The 18298-nt window shown below is 36.6% G+C and overlaps 1 protein-coding gene across 1 annotated transcript; it reads right to left on the minus strand.

The window, feature by feature from the left end:
• Positions 1-8797: 8797 nt before the first annotated feature.
• Positions 8798-12182, minus strand: LOC149104309 (uncharacterized). Its single transcript, XM_089271225.1, has 4 exons — positions 12158-12182; positions 10918-11180; positions 10236-10356; positions 8798-9004 (listed from the first exon to the last, which is right to left on the minus strand). The coding sequence occupies exons 1-4, from the start codon at positions 12180-12182 to the stop codon at positions 8871-8873; spliced, it is 543 nt and encodes a 180-aa protein (XP_089127351.1). The 3' UTR covers positions 8798-8870.
• Positions 12183-18298: the final 6116 nt, after the last annotated feature.

An 18298-nucleotide genomic window follows, 5' to 3' on the forward strand; every position in this document is an offset into this window, starting at 1 on the left:
TATAAATTTAAAAAAATTCTGTCGTATTTAAACCAGATAGGTTTTGCGTAGGGGCTCTGACTGAAAACTTAAACCGATCAAAAAGCAAACCCACAAACCGGACTTTTTTTTTTTTTTTTCATTTTCCGCCAATTGTGCATGTTAGTTAGCTGTGTAAAAATACACCGCATTTACTTAACATGGTGCGTATTCATCCAAATTCATGGATACAGTTGAAAATTTTCCAACTCACCGTTAGCGTAGATCGGACAAGGAATTATTATATTCCATGGAACGAGAGTGAAGAACGGAAATAAACGCATTACAACACTGCATCCAACGTCTACAATTAATTCTGACGTCTTAAGGGGAAGCCAAGAAGAGCATCGACTAGCAGCAGCTTGCGCCCGAGTCTAATTTCAACTCCAAACTAAAGAGATGTTAATAGCTCTTGATCTCATCAGGCATAAGCCATGCAACAAGCTATATCTGCCCATTAAACTGATATCACCTGCAGCTAACTGGGGTATCATTTATATTGATTTATATATTTTCAATGGAGCATAAAAAATGCTTCCCATAAATATGGCATTTCGCAATTTTTACGTAAACTATACTTGCAAGAAATCCATTCAATCAAATGCTTTAACTTTAGCGTGAAAACTTTGGAACCCAAAATGATTTTCACGACAAGTTCTACTATCAACGTTAAGAGCGAAAAAGAACTTACAACGTTCTTAAAGTGGCATTTCAATCTTTCGTACCCACCACTGTCATTACTACATTTACTAACGTTCGGTGAGTTAGATATGGACTATTTTGAACTCAGTGCAAAGTATCAGTTCTCCTAATTGGTAGCGCTATCTCGTATTCTTGTTGCTCCTTTTTTTTTTAATCTATAGCTAAATTGTCTGGCTTAACCGGAAAATTATATTCTTAGTTGACGATTGGCTATTTTCTTGCTGATAGGATAACTCATGGTAATAAACTTGATATTGAACTCGATACGGATGTTAAGGGTTGTTTTTATGGTGGGATGGTCGCTTACGAAAAAAATTATTTGATCTGAAAAGGTGCGTGTGTCGTGAGACTGGGTGGAGAAATATCAATCATATATTATGCTATGGAAAATTACGCAGGAAAAGATATGCAAACTAGAGGCCTAGAAAAGTTTTATGCATAGAAGGAAAAGTAACGATTTTACCATCATAAGAAAAATAATCAAGCATGAGATTTCATATTTTTAAATTACATAGCATGGAAGGTCGGACTAAAGAATGCATGCACCTTGCGAATTCCACTTCCTCCATATCTTTACTAATGGTCGGTCTCTAACCGGCGGACGAACTCGTATTATAAATAATTAAGTTACTTGCACGTAATATCTTTTCTCCTTGTACTGTATACTTTTGAATTACGATAAACAAACCTCATTACCTACTGTAGTTGCAATTGATATTGCTTTGGTCATTATTTGGCTTTCACAAATGTTTTAAACTTCCTTAACTTAGATGTAGTATGAATTATTTACGACCAGTTAGGAACTTTTCAAATTAAACGTTTCGTCATGCCTAAATTTGAACTCAAAGCTATCATTTGTATATCCAGTTGTATTTTCCTGTGTCACCCCCAATCTTTCAAGTGACATACACAATTCAAAAAAAGGAAATCCTTCCCATTCTCTGAAGAAGTATGCTGAAACAGGTATTATGGGACAAAACTTGAAGAAATTAAAAGACAAAAAAGGTAAACAAAAATCTGTTAACAACTCGCTGATGATTAATGGAATATCCCATTGTTATATCTCATAACTTTGACTAGCCTTCTAGGTGCTACCATAGTTAATATAGAGGAATGGTTATGAAGCCCGGCAAACATCAAAGGAGCAAACAAAGATGCCAAAATTTATGTTGGAAGGTCCGCGACCGTGCACAATCTTTTGTTTTGCGCTCATACGTCTATTGGTTAGGTCCTCGGTCAGTAGTAAACAACTATTGTGTTTTGTGCATGGCCAAGGCCAAAAGAGAGAACAAAAACATACAACAAAGAACTTTGTCGAGTTTCATAACCATTACCCTCCATCAACTATGATGCTACCAATTTTAGAGTAAGAAGAAATCATCACCAGCATCAGTCCTTGTCCAATCATGGGACGCATAACGCCTTACAGCTAGGAAGAAACAGCTTCGTAGAAGTAGCACGAGGCTACAAACAATGAGGCCTTTTACAAGGTAAGCACCTTTTCAGGAACATTTTTGAAACATTACGTGGTTCAGTTTGCTATCATGAAAACAAGAGGGACTAGATATTAGGCATTATAACGTCTCCAGGCATTCCATTAGAAAGTTAAAAATTAGGTAAAAGGAGACGTATATAATGCTCTGATAAGAAAATAAGTGAGAATAAGAAAAAGTAACAAAGTTTTGACATCATCAGGATGTCATGATCAAGTTTTGAGAGGTCAAGTTCAGAGTTCGTGCTTTAATAACTGTAATAATAATAAAGCTGTATACTGTAAAGCGAAAAATAGCACCAAGTTATAAACAAATAAAGTTTTATAAAGGGAGGCGCTTTTTTTCAAAAACGTTTTCCCAGCCTTTATTTTTCACCCATTTCTGTTATCGTTTAAACAGAAGGGAAAATATTGGACATCATTTAATGACTGGCCGTTTAAATAAGCTAAAGAAAATATACATGTAAACACTTTCAAGAATGCAGTTTATTTGAACTTAAACTATCTTACATCATAGAAGTGAAAATGTTTTTTTTTTTTTTTTTTTTTTTCTGTAACAACGGGGAATGGCGTCGGCATCCAATCATTGGATACCTGTGATTGGACACCCGCCTGACCACGCGCCGATTACGTGACAAACAGGCGTGCGGGGAGCTAATGACGGTCGAGAATTTTCTTATAGATACGATTAATAATGGTGATAGGACTGAGTGGAGTCCAATTCGGTCTGTAATCATACGAGTGATTAACAAAATCGGACGACCGCGAAGCGGGAGTCTGATTTGTTAATCACGAGCATGATTACAGACTGAATTGGACGACGCGATGTCCTGTTACCAATTAATCAAAACTATGACCAGGAGCCATAATCGGGGACGGAGACCGTAAGTCTCGGGATTCGCGCGCACCTATGATATGGGACAATTTTTCTATTTTTAGAACAAATTGCGCCATCCTGACGTCATATATCCGCGCGGATTCACGCACATGTCGGGGGCTCTCACGTGGATGTTGTCACGTTGCGTGATCAAATGGTGAGAGTTGAGAGATTCTCTTGCGTATTTTTCACAGCGATGGCAGGGAATAAGGCAGGGAATACGAACCAGGGCGCTTATATGTAGTTTTATGCTCTGAGCTGCAATTAGCTCATTTGCATAGTGCAGCTCGTGCACTTTCAAGGCCGAGTCGGTGTTTTCAAATGTCAACAAATCTTGACAAAGATTTCTTTCGTTATCTTTTGTGCTGAGATGCTGCAACAAATTTCACGAACGCGAAAAAGGCTACTAACATCATGTGTGTTTCTTCAACATAAGCATAGTGAAGTTTTACACTGCGAAAATGAAAATAGACAAGGAGTTTTGATAACTCGACATTGACTCGATCAACAAAATCGAAATCTTTATTCCAAGTTGATTAAAGAAAGCGTCATCGTAACTTTGCTGATTATTTCTGCTTTATTCACATATTTTCAGCTTAGCTTTTAATATGTTCTCAAACATTTATCAATCTTAAAACATATTTAAAAACTATAGAGTTCTTGTTTGAGTTCGATGTACGCTTTCACACGAAAGTGCGGCGGAAGTACAATTTGTCATGTTTAATGACTGTACAAAATACGCATCGGCGGGCGCTCTCATTCATCGACAACAGAGAATTTACTGGAATTTTGCACGAATAAAACTGAGCAGTATCTACGGACGTAAAGTTATTGGGCCTTGATGAAACATCAAGCGTTGCATACAACTCCAGCGAAACTCAAACTCGCAATTATTTTGTTTTACTTTTCGGTCGCGATAGATAACTGACAAATTCCTCGCAAACGTGTGGCAAGAGGAGCTAGGAAACTATGAAGTCCTGAAGCTCTGCTATATCCAAATATATCCAGCTAGTTCTTTGCTGTGTGATAGAAAAGCTGTTAATCTTCAACATATGTGAAATTTAAAGTGGATTAATGTACAGCTCATGTAAAAGAAGCATCCGTCGGAACACAACCTGGTCAGCGATATATATATAAGCTTACAGCGGAACATAACTAAATTCGACACTGTCTTACTTCACTCAAACTGGAGCAGCTTACGACGAAAATACTTAAGCAAAATTCCAACAGACGTAAACGCGTTGAGTTGTGGGCCAAAAACATGAAAAATTTCGGGACTTTCGGACGCCATTTCCCCCGCGCGACATCCGCAAAAATCCTCGCAGCAAGTACGCGCGTGTGCCGCAGGTGATGGCGCAATTTGTTCTAAAAATAGAATTATTGTCCCATATCATGGGGACAACCCCAATACTAGAAATGGCGCTCGCTTACTGTCTCCGTCCCCGATTATGGCTCCTGCTATGACAAAATTCGAGAAACGAACAAACTATCGATTGAGCGCCTAACGATTGAATGTCTTCATGAATGCTGAAAAACACAGCAGTTTACTCAACATAGTGTACCGCAACAGCGCCCGCTAAATGACGCGTACTGTCCAATTACAAGCATAACTCGTACACTGTCCAATAAATGCTCAAATCGGGCTGCTTATAGCCAATCACGTTCGAGAATTTTGTTATAGTTTTGATTAATTGAGTAATCGTATGAAATCGTGAAGGGTTAAGGATTTACCATTTTATTTCCGGTTTTCGTATGACGCAGTCATTTTCCAAACTCAAAAACTTGTACCAATCCCTCTGAAGTTCTGGTTTCATCAGATAAAACACCCTCTAAGAACTTGACGTTTAACAACGTTAAGCTCGACAGGGTTCCTTATTTTATGATAGAAGACGTTTAAATTCCTATGTCTATGCGTTGCGTGGCATTAAAATGGCGGTCCGAGAAGGCTCTCGCGTATGTCAAAAGAAGAGTTATCGCTCAACGTTTTGCTAACTGAACAGTTCTTTCCCTAGAAGAACTATTACTTTAAATGTTTCTGAACTCTAGAGTAAAAATGTTTCAATTCGATAGCAAAACTCAATGACAGATGTTTCCGTTATGTTACGGCCGCCATGTTAGTGACCGGTATAAACACGCGCCAGCAATAAATGGTTGACCGAATAAGAATGCCCTGTGTTGTCATAATTTTTGTAATAACGCGTGAATGAAAAACAGCGCAGACCTAACTCTTGGCGTGGTCTTTTATATATCAATCATCTATCATATCCCAGATTTTTTACTTAATTAATTTATTAAATGCTTACGATTTTTATTTTTGATGGCGTGACCGGTATAAACACGCGCCAGCAATAAATGGTTGACCGAATAAGAATGCCCTGTGTTGTCATAATTTTTGTAATAACGCGTGAATGAAAAACAGCGCAGACCTAACTCTTGGCGTGGTCTTTTATATATCAATCATCTATCATATCCCAGATTTTTTACTTAATTAATTTATTAAATGCTTACGATTTTTATTTTTGATGGCGTGACCGGTATAAACACGCGCCAGCAATAAATGGTTGACCGAATAAGAATGCCCTGTGTTGTCATAATTTTTTTTTTTCATTTGATCTGAACTGTGGCATAATTACCTTATTTAGCAACTGAAACTTCTCATGATTAAAAACAAACAGGTTACCAAAAAGTCATGTCCCATGGTTGCAGTCCAGAAATGATGTAAACGCACAAGACTTTTGCTCCTTAATAAAAGCTGATTTTCAGCACGCTCTTGTTGTAATTACGGATAATAATCATGCTGATTGTTAATGACATTTTTTAATGCATGAAAAGGTGTGTATACAAAGTAGCAGTTCTTACAATTATTGTTTAATCCTAGAACACAATACACGTATCATATATTTTGGGTAGCACATTTTTGTAATTAAAAAACTACTTAAACTAATTAAATATTACAGAAAGCCGATCCTGTCGATAACTATGAATAGTGAGAGAAAGTAGGAATATCCACTCCTAGGTTTATACATATTTTATTAGAAAAAATGGGTGATCACTGTAATAGGTTATCATGGAATCTTCCTCTTGAACGATTTCCTGATTGAAATACAGTAAAACACCCGCTTGTAAGAACCCAGTGGTTTGAGAACCTGCTGGTGGAAATTTGCCATTTTAATACCCGAAAATATTAGAAACTGTTTAGCCCAGCAAGATCAAGCAGGTTCTTATATGTGGGTTACAGTTAAATTAGTACTATGATAAACATATTAACCAAGGAGTGCATGTCACTTTATGATTGCAAATTTATTAACAAGAAAATACGTAATGCAGTAAGTGATGCGAATAAATACTGTATATATCAGGACCAAACTCAAGTTTATTAATACTTTTTGGTAATCAACAACCCTTGTCTTCTTCTTAGAAATTAAGAACCTAATTTAAAAGAACCTAATTAACCTAAATTGCCAATAACTATCCGATAACCCATTTTGCCAGACTTCAAAAATGGTAGGTTCATACGCGCGGGTTGCTACTGTGTTAAGAAGGGGAAAGCTTTCCTGAGTTCGTAATTAGGGGAACGGATAGGGAAGCGTTAGGTAATGGCCGATCATTCCTGGGCGGAGAGAAAAGTATATTAAAAGTCAAACATACAAGCCATACACTTCTGCACAAGTCTTCTCAGGGCCGTTATCCCCTTCAGAGCAGTTGTTTAAATCCTCACCAAACCATACTTGGAATTCCTGGTTCTCTGTCACAGGTAAAGGGGAAATGAATTTATCGAATATGAGCTCTGGAGAATCCGGTGTGGTCCATGGCAGGTTGTAGTATATATCAGCTATACACTGAGATCCTCCTTTCAAGTGCTCAGTTTTAGGCAGAAGACGTTCCTTGTTGGAATCAGTGATGTGAGTCCCCAAAGGGTGAGCACTGACAGCTAGCCTCTTACATCCCCATTTGGACTCAGCTCGTGGCACATTTTCGTCACAGCTCACGCTGCCATTCAAATATGTCAATTTGAAGGTTATGATTTTACCAGGAACGAGAATCTTGAAAGAGCCATAAGAGTCATCTTTGGCGCCAAAACAAACTGCAGATGGTGTCAAGGCAATCCAATTTTCTGAAATTATTCAACTGAAGTTACTGTATGAAGTAAATAAGTTTAAAATAGCTTTATTGCTTTCCCGAGAACTAAGTTTTTTTGTAACAAATCGCACACTTAATGTGCTAAAGCTAATTTACACTAGCTTTAATAGTCATGCATGTGATAATAATTTGTAATTGTTACAGCTTAGAACGCAAAGTTCTTGAGAGAACCTTTTTCAAAATTCTCAATGTTAACTACATTTATGACAGTTTTACTTAAATGGTCTGACTTGAAAAAAATGGGCGGGGGAGGGGGGGTTGCGTTGAAGAGAGACCTTAAACCTCGTTAATAATTCATCATTTTATTACTCCGTTTTCCCCTTAGATTTGTTTTCGATTGAGAAGATATATCAAACACTCAAGACATTATTTGAACACATTTCCAAATACCTCGAGGCTAATAAAAAATACGTTGCTACGCGTCGTATTTTTAACTCTCTTCTCGGTGTTTGGAAATGTGGTTAAACACGGTCTCTCGTGTTTGATATATGAGATCAAAACTAGAATTTCACTTACCACTTTCACAATAAATTCCTGTGTACCCATCCTTACAGTAGCAAACGTATCCGTCAACCTGGTCTGTACATGACCCTCCATTTAAGCAGGGATTGCTCAGGCTGGAACATTCGTTGATCTCTGGGTTATAAAAAGAGAGGGGAAAAAAGATGAAAACACTATTTTGAGAGTCTCTGGTGAAAGGGGCGAACTCGAGAGAAGTGTGAGCAAATACTGCAAATTTTCTGTTCAGCCAAACAACCTGAATTAAATATATCAAAACTAGAGTTGTACTTACCACTTGCACAATGAAATCCTGTGTAGCCATTTTGACAGTGGCACACGTATCCGTTAACCTGGTCTGCACATGAGCCTCCGTTTAAGCAGGGATTGCTGGCGCATTGGCTGATTTCTGAGTGAAAACAAAAAGAAAAAGAAAAACCTTATTGAAAGTCTCTGCTAAAAAGAACAGTTTGGTATTACGACTGAGCAAATATTAAAAATTTTCTGTTCAGCGAAAGACCTGTGACCACTGAAAGTGTACAATATCAAAACGCGAATTGTACGTACTACTTTCACAATGAATTCCTGTGTATCCAGCCCAACAGGAACAAACATATCCGTCAACCTGGTCCGTGCATGACCCTCCGTTTAAACAGGGATTTCTGGCACATTCGTTGATCTCTGAGTTACAAAAAGAGAGGGAGGAAAAGATGAAAACACCTATTTGAGACTCGCTTGTAAAGAGGGCGAGCTCGAAAGAACAGTTCGCAAAAACTCAAAATTCTCTGTTCAGCCAGAGAGCCTGAATGAATTTCATCAAAACTAGAATTGTACTCACCACTTGCACAATGAAATCCCGTGTATCCATTCTTACAGTAGCAAACATATCCGTTAACCTGGTCTGCACATGAGCCTCCGTTTAAACAGGGATCACTGACACATTGGTTGATTTCTGAATAAAGAAGAAGAAAAAGAAAAAGAAGAAGAAGAAGAAGAAGAAGAAGAAGAAGAAGACGACGACGAAAGAGATGGAAAAAGATCTTCATTGAAATTCTCTTTTAGAAGGGGCCATTTCGTGTTACGAGTGAGCAAACAGTGAAAATGTTCTGTTTAGCGAAAGGCCCTAGGTAAAATGCACTATATCTAACGCGAATTGTACTTACTACTTTCACAATGAATTCCTGTATATCCAGCCTGGCAGGAACAAACATATCCGTTAACCTGGTCCGCACATGAACCTCCGTTTAAACAGGGATTACTCGTGCATTCGTTGATCTCTGAGTCATAAAAAAAAATAAACAATATCAAAAAAGCACACATTTAAAGTTTGTTTTTACATGACCCTTCCACATTATACCACAAAAGCCCTGGCTAGGGTCATCGTTTTTTCTTCTTAAGTAAAACAATTAACCCTCGGACGTACAAGCTAACTCATACCCCTACCGTGGTACAAGGGAAGGGTGGGTTGATGAACCACCCTCCCCCAACTTGGATTTGGTTCTGCAAGGGCAGAGCGAAATAAATTTACGTTGATTAGAAAGCCCTGAGATTCCTCTACAAGATGATACCGGTTTTGTTGCTTATGAAGTCATATGACATCAAATGACGTCATTTGACCCGCCATCTTGGATGAGCCATCTTGGATTTCAATTTTTTAAAAAAGTAAAAAATAATTGAAACCAGTACAAAATCAAGCCAGAATGCTTATGAAATGTACAAATTTCTGAAATTTCTACAAATTGGTAAAGAAAACTGGAAAAAAAATACAGAATTATGTCAAAAAAGCTTTTTGGCCAAAACTTCATGAAATTTGATGGTTGTCATGGCAACGTGAAAGCTGAGAGGCACACAATTGTCATATCAACATTTCTGTAGAAGATGAATGAACAGCTACTGAAAGTTTCAGCCCCTTAGAGTAAATGGGTTTTTCAAAAATTTGAAAAAAACCTTGGGGGGTGGCTTCCCCCCAGAAACCCCGCCCCCCCCCCCCCCGCTTTCTATGTCCGAGGGTTAATTCTCTCTCCCTCTCTCTTTCTTTCAACCATCGATGCGCGTACCGAGGAATATTACTGCTTGGTGTAATCCTGCGATGGACTAGCATCCGATCAAAGGGGAAGAGAAATATTTCTAGTTGTATCGTTTTGAGTAAACTTGAAAAAAAGGGCCGAATTGAAGCGCCAATAAGCTCCAACAGAGGCTGACATTTTTACCTATATCTTTAAACGCATACTTGTCCAAAGTTGATCAAATTTAATTATTTTAAGATTAAAAAAGAACATTTCTCTACCAATCAGGTAACTGTTACCTTCTAACACCAAGAATCATCCATTTCCATCCCTTAATGGTAACAATCTTTAAGTCCATAAGAGGGAGTTCTAAACAAATCTTCAAGCACAAAACTTTTCGACGAATAGCTACCGTTAGCTAAAACTGACCAGTAAGCACGATCAATGTTGTATATTTTCTGTCATTCAAAAATATTTAAGAACTGCCCGTTTTGGCGCGTACCTTCTTCGCAGTGCTCTCCCCGGAACCCAGTAGCACACAAACATCGATAACCCTTGTCTGTAAAACCGGCCTGACAAATCCCGTTGTTCTTGCACTGGCGCCTCCTCTTTCCACAGGCATTCTTTAACAGGGAAAGAGAGAGAAAGAGAATAATCTACACTGTCAGTTACAACAGTAGTTAAGATTTAAGAATTCAATGCAAGATTAATGTAAGATTTCAACATATAACATCGGGTAGTTTTCTGACGTGATAGTACTCTACAGTAGTGAGTTTAAGTTTTGGATTGTATTGGGCGCAAGTTTGCGTCTCCCAACACAGAAACAAACAAGCAAACAAACAAACAGCTTTCCTCAATTTATTTGAGTGATATTGTTGTTCTACATTAAGTTTATAATTTTGTTTAGCCAAAAAAACAAAAACAAAACAAAACAAAAAACACCCTCAGGAAATCGATTTATGAAATTTTGTGGGTCAGTGTTCAGTATTTAGTGACTATTGCTCCCATTATTTGCCGCATCTTTGGATTAACAGGGAATTACAAACAATTGATCATGCCATCATTGAAATAAAAGAAATAAAAGAAATAAAAGAAATGATGTTCTAAAAAACGTTATTTGTTTAACACTCGTGTAACACTAGTTAATGACCATGCTCTAAATAATTATGTTTTTTGTTCCTCACCATCGCGCCGCGATAATAGTACACTGGGTTACTCTTCAAGTCTCCGTCATGCTCCAAGTGTGTGGAGTTATTCAGTTCACATTCATGTGTTCCCATGTCAGGATCTTTATCTTTAAGGTTAAGACTGACACAGTTGTCATCCTGATAGCAAAGAAGCTCACATTTGTCCAAGTCCTTGACGTGCATGGTTCTAATCTTGTGGTTCATTAAACGTCTTTCAGCGAAGAAGTAGTGAGCAGGGAAGTACAGCTCGCGATTTCGATCTGAAATAAATTATTAAGTGGTTGATGCAGGGACTATTGTGACTAAAGTAGCTTGACTCAATAAACGCATGGATTAATATAAATGACAGAAAGAAATAAGTAAATGAAAAACGAAAGAAATAAAGAAAAAAGAAAGAAAAGGAACTGAGAGAAAGAAAGAAAGAAAGAAAAAACAGAACCAGAGAAATAGAGAAGGGGATAACGGGACAGACCGAATTAAAAAAGAAATAAAAAAGAACGAATAAATGAATGATTGATTGAATGAATGAATGAATGAATGAATGAATGAATTAAATAAATTATTTACATAATTTAACAAGTTTCGCTAATTTCGTGGGAAGCCAAGGAATCGAGTTAAAAAAAATAATAATAACAAAATTTCTCTTCTCCAGTGAAATGTAGTGACCTTCATTATTGCCTTAATGATAAGAGAAGAGAACGACCGCCTGGAAATATGGACATGTTTGGAGAGAGATTTAATTTACAGGGGGTTTTTAAGTTTCCCTTAGTCTTAATTCCTTGTGAACGGAGTTTACGTAGAAATTCTGACTTCACTGACGCCTCAGGAGCAATGAGCCAGTTTTGTTACGAGAGTTTCGACTAACCCATCTCTACTTTGCTTAAAAGAGAAATAAATAGTCAGTTGGTCATGCCGTGCGCGCAGAATTAAAAATTATTAATATATTAACTTCTGAGGTGGCCCCAGTTGTAAGCCTGGTGGCTTCTTTTGGAGGTCTACTTGCCGCTTTTTGAGTATTGTCAGAATCTTTGTTATTATTTACGTGGGAAATAAATGATTATGATTATGTTGTTGATGATGATGATGATGAAATAAAATAACAAAATAAAAAGTAACTGTACGAGGGGGAACGTTTTCCATAATTGCACGAAGTATAAGCTACTAAAAAATATATTGTATTTATGAAAAACGGTGGGTTTTAATACAAATGGATACAATAGAAAATTTTCCAACTCACCGTTGGCGTCGATTGGACAAGGCATCATTAAATTCCATAACGCGAAAACGAAGAGCGAGGACAAACGCATGATAACACCTCAACCGACGACTTCAATTCTAACGTCTTAAGGAGAAGCCAACATAGCATTGAATTTGCACCAGCTTGCGTCCCACACTAATTTAAACTCCATACTAAGAAATTGCTCTCAGAAGGCGTGAGTCATGGATAATATATCAGTCCATTAAACTGATACCACCTGCTGTTAAATGGGGTATCTTATTTATTTATTCATTCAATTTCATTGAGCGTTCAATAAGGTTTTCGTTTTAACACATCTTCCCTCAGTTTTTACGTAAACATATGCTTCTAAGCAAACCATTTAATCCAATATCGAATTCATGCTGCTACATCTATCTTCTAATAAGTCTATCTTGGAAGCCCAAACTGATTTTTATTCTAAGGTTTCCTATCTGAATTAAAAAAAGATTCAGGACTTCCTTAAAGCGGCAGAGTTTACCACTGTTATTTTGGTCCCATGGAAACCTAGGATCAGGCGTCTTTGAGTTGGGAAGGGAGAACATGATCGCAGGTGAGCCCCAGGGCAAAATGTTTTAATATTAAAATCCTCATTAGTAGGTCTACCTCATTTTTTTTTTATGTTGCTTCTTTTTAATCTAAATTAGCTGATTTAAGAAAATTATTTTCTCAGTCGACAATTTTCTATTTTCTTGTTGACCAAGGTGTATGGTAATAATGTGGATGAGAGCGGGATGTTCGCTTAGGAAACGGATTACAATTATTAGAAAACGTATGGCGTGGGCGGAAAATACCAGGAACATTTCCTGCTATGGGAAACTTCGCGAAACAAGATGCAAAGATAGAACGCCAGTGAAATACTTAAGCATAGAAGTAACCACGCAAAGTACCACCAAGAGGGGAAAATCATGCATGAGATCCAATTGTCAAATAACATAGCATGGGAAACTAGACCGAAAAATGCGTGCCATCTTGCGAATTCCGCTTCCTACATCTTAACTAATGGTCATTCTCTCGTTTTATAAATAATTACGTTACCTGTGCGTAAAATAGTTTCTCCCTGTGCAACTTTTTTATGTACTTATTAACCATTAGAATGTGAATTAAGAGGTTTGGTCCAGGGCCCAAACCGAGTTATTTGGCTCTGAACTTATTTCTTAATTATTTTCTTAAGTACACTTTATTGTAAATTATTTACGACGGGAGAGAAACTCTTCAAATTAATAACTGCGTCAAATGCATAAATTTGAACTCAGAGCTATCGTTTGCATTCCCACAATTAAAAAAAAAAAGGATCCTTCCAATTCTAGGAGGAATCTAGTACGCTGAAGCAGGCGACGTAACTCATAGGAACCCGTAAATCGCTTTTCTCAAGGTAAAAATGGCTAGCGGTATTGCTCGTGCGAGCGTACGCACGACGACGACGTCACACAACATGGCGGCCATACCCCAGCTAACAGGACATGCGGCCTTAGTTAAGGTGGCTGAACACAGTTCTTGATACCTATGTTTCATTCACCTTTATCTCTAAAACCCTTGATCCCCCGGTCGCCAAAAATGGCAGCAAGCAAGTTAACAACACAAACTTTGGTTTTTTGATGGTTAAGCTGACGTATGTGCCGTTGCCATGACAACACGAATAAAAATAAACAGGCCTTTAAAATCGATTTTCTTTATTTGTAGAAAATCTAGTTATTAGATTTTCTTTATAATTTGCATGCATCAAGCTTGTAACGATTCTCATAAGTTAAGACCATTTTGCTAGTAATTTAACAGGGAGATCTTTGATTACCCCTTGTTGAAGGTTTACTGGAATATATTAAGTTTCCTTTGTTAAAGTTAAATTATTTTCAATACTCCAGTTACTTATTTCCTAAAGTATTTTCGTACCAAATTTCGTGAAATTCTAATGAGTGGTTCTCGAGAAACAGACATATTTCCGAGAGTGCAAATTTTCATTCAATCGCAATTTTTTGACTTACTACGCACGCGCTGCATTTAACTGGGTTCTTTCGGTAACAAAGAAAAAGCCGAGAATTGCTGAGTTCTTTGCATCTTTACCTTTTCTAACATATATTTATGATAAAAGACTAAAGCCATGAATACACTGCGTTCAATTATAGAGAAAAATAGCACAGATAGTGCGGATGTTGAGTAAATAAAATGATCGCTCTATTGACGGCATGTTTGTTTTTTGCAATCCTTGTGCGCGCGCTGAATTGCATCAGCAAACGCGCGCGCGAAAACTGTGTTCGGCCACCTTAACAGCGTACATCTTTGATATTGGAAATCCATTTTATGGTCAATTGACACCTGTCAAAACAAGGTATCCACTGACCAGTATCACGTGACCATATTGCGGGCTTAAGTTTTTAGCTCATTCATTAGAAAGTTAAAAATTCGGTAAAAGCAGACGTTTATAATTCTCTGATAACGTAAGCGAGAATAATAATGACAATAATAATAATAATAGTAATAATAATAGTAGTAATAATAATAATAATAATAGTAATAACAATAATAATTTTTTAAATTTAATTTTAAGCAAACTTTATAATAATAGTAATAATAATGATAATAATAATAATAATAATAATAATAATAATAATAATAATAATAATAATAGAAATAAAACGTTTCCACATCGTTAAGATGCCATGATCAAGTTGCAAAATTTCAGGGCCAGAGTTTGTGCTTTAATAACTGTAATAATAATTATGCTGTATGCTGTAAAACGAAAAATAACACCAAGTTATAAACAACTGAAGTTTTATAAAATTTCAATTTTAAAGACAATTTTTTTTTTCCAGCATTTGCACGTTTCTGTTATCGTTTAATCAAAAGGGAGGATACTGGACTTCGATTTCAGCCTGACTGGCCAATGGAAAAGCTAAAATATGTATATGTAAACATACTCAAGAGGGCACTTTATTTCAAATTTCAATTATAAACTATTTTACATCACAGGAACAAAAATCTTCTCTTTGTAACAAGACAAACAAGAAGAGCAACAACAACAAGAAGGCGAAATTACAGAGAGTGACGCTTCTCTCAAAAGGTTGAATTACTAACCATTGGTCGCAACGAGGCTCAAAGAAAAAAAACGTAGATATTGGTGGTACACGGGCGATGCGAAATTGGAATAGCCCTTTTCACGGTCAACGTTTAACATTTTATTACAATATAATCCAACATGTGTTTGAGGCAATATCGGACAATTTTGTAATTTTGCCCGAACTTGTCTCGCATCTACGATAGATTACATTGTGATGCAAACGAGAAAAGTTAACCGTTAATAGGGCTATGTTGGTTAGGTGTATAATGTGTTCGAGGGAGACAAAAGTACCATCTTAGTGTGAAATGTTTTAACGGAAAAAAATCTTTCAGTTGTAAACCAGAAATAAAAGCTGTCTCTTTATAAAAAAAAACCGAATCCCTCTGCTGCTAATAAGCCTCCCAATTTAAATTATTTCAGATTTCAAGATAGAACAACATTTCATCTACTTCATTACCATTATTTTCTTTTTTACCTCAAAGTTGGTTTTGGCATTTTTTTTTTTTTTTTTTTTTTTTTTTTGTGATATTTTTTATTTTATTCATTATTTTACGTACTAAAACGGCCAGTGACTGGCAGTTTTAGTATATGATCCACGTTTTGGTCAATGATGAAGTTAACTAGGGGGCTCAATCCTTATTTTCGCAGCTTTATTGCACTTATACATTAGCTTATATCGTATTCGTATATGCCTCTGTACATATGTCTCACGGCAAACGTTTATTTTAACATGCGAAATTGTAGGGAATTTAAATTTAAAAAAATTGTTTTAGAATACACTCTTTTTATATGTAAGAACGTCTAATTTTAGAACTGAGGCTGACCGTTCTTATTTTTTCGCGATCTGAGGCTGAAAACGTGCTTAAGATGTTCTTAAATTTACCTGGTGTACTTTGGATCACCTGATGACTTTGATGATGTGAAAGGTATTTTGGAATAGTTATAAATAAGGACTGCTGATTATTACTAACCGAGATGTGTGTCATGCAATGACAAAACCATGGTTAATGTTATACAAAACATGCCCTTAAATACTTGGGTTAATTTACACTTTTTGTTACCTTTGTTTTATACTTGTCATTAATATACAGATTGGCAAAATAAAAACGTTCTTAATCTACTCTCAGCCTGAGGAATGTTCTTAATACGTTCTTAAAATTCTTGTCAAACTCAGCCTCAATGTTCTTGAATAATAATAATAATAATAATAATAATAATAATAATAATAATAATAATAATAGAAAGGTTCTTATACCAAAAAGACTGTGCTACAATAACACACGTCTCTATTTTGTTATTTTCAACAAACAACGTACTTCATGTAACAAGAAGAGTTGTGGCACTCGCGAGCCCGGCTGGTTATATGGTACACATCCTACATTGGCCTGAAGGCAGAGTAACCAGGAATGTGTACTTTCGCAGTGGACCAAATTGTCGCAAGAGGTCCATTGAAATTCAAGTGAGAAACTGCGGCCCTTTCTATGTGTTTCGCTTTAACAGCTAGAACACCAAGTGAAATTGAAAATGTCACCTGCGGCACTGTGGCACTGACTAAACCAAACATAAACAAACATTTTTGAGCCCCGTGCAGACAGCAGTTATTTGAGACAGCAAGACATGATGAGGTCATATCACGTGGCAATAACGTCATCATATCCTAACAGGCACTGACTTTGATTTGTCAGCTCGGTATTTTTGATTTGACAGACCATCAGAAAACCCATAAAAAAGCCTAGACGATAGATTAACAAATAAAATATTAAAGTCCAGTTGGGCTGACTGTTGAGATTAGACTAAGACAATAAGCCAGTACATTTTGACGGCTTAGTTTCCTATTTATTATTTAGCTTAAGTTATAATGCGTCTAAACTGTTTACGTATGCTTTGAGAGTGAAAGCAAGGAAAGTGTTTTTTTTATCTCTTTCTATACTTTTTTTTTCAATGTATGCTAGGGGAAAAGCCTTTTGATATGAAGCGTGATTGATCGATTCTTTAAATAAACATTTACAACGTATACCGCTCTATGCCGCTATATGTTTGTCAATTTTAACCCGTTTCTCTACTAAAGTTTTTTGACATTGCCATAGCAACCACATGTTAACATGCCAGTGGGGCCAAATTTGTTCTCCCAGACAATATTTTTGGCAACATCCTCTCGGACTTCTTATGAACTGTCAAATCAGGTATCATATCCCGGGTTGATGTTTGGTCATGTGTTATCTTAAGACCCAAGAGAGAATGTCATCCTCCATTTGTGAACTTATAACTAACAAAGACATCTCATGTGGATCGTCTTATAAGAACGAAGATCCTAGGAAGTGGTTGAATTTGAAAGGGAAACGCTTTGAAACGTTGTGTGAAGATACAATGTATCAGATTCGGGAGATTTCGCTATTTAAGGACACAGAAAATACAGGATTCGTTAAAATACCAGTGAAAGATTTATTTTCCACATTGCAGTCATTCTCTCCTTGAATCGCGAGATTAAATAACTTTTAAGATTTGTTTCAATACTTATAAGGACAATTGTGATATCAATGACAAAAACACATGAACAAAGAGAGAAAAACTACTTTTTATTCGTCAGTAATGGCTTAAAATGTGAAAATGAATAATAAACTGGATCAAGATTGACTACTGATTGAAGATTTCAGTGATGGAATTGAGGTTTAAGGTTGTAATATTTTACTACATTTGGGTTCAATCATTACGCATTTACTCGTATCTATAACGAAATTATCGATCGTGATTGATTCTCCGCGAGCCTATTTGCCACGTAATCGGCGCGCGATCACGAGGGTGTCCAATTACAGGTATCCAATTTTATTTGAACTTTTGTAATTGGACACCTGTAATTGGATACCCACATCATTTGCACGTCAATTGCGCGCGCTTTAATGGCTACTTCGTAATGTTTCCAAAAGCTTTCAAAACTTATGAAACGTGCTACATACGCTTTCGCTCAAAAGAAGTTCTCAAAAGACATTTTTAATTCCGAAATTTGTGATAGATACGACTAATTAGTAATTGGACCTCGTGTCGTACAATTCAGGGTGAAATCGTGCTCG

This window comes from Orbicella faveolata, unplaced genomic scaffold, assembly GCF_042242905.1.
Source record: "Orbicella faveolata isolate gen_17 unplaced genomic scaffold, um_ofav_v1 contig_34, whole genome shotgun sequence".
NCBI classification, from domain to species: domain Eukaryota; kingdom Metazoa; phylum Cnidaria; class Anthozoa; order Scleractinia; family Merulinidae; genus Orbicella; species Orbicella faveolata.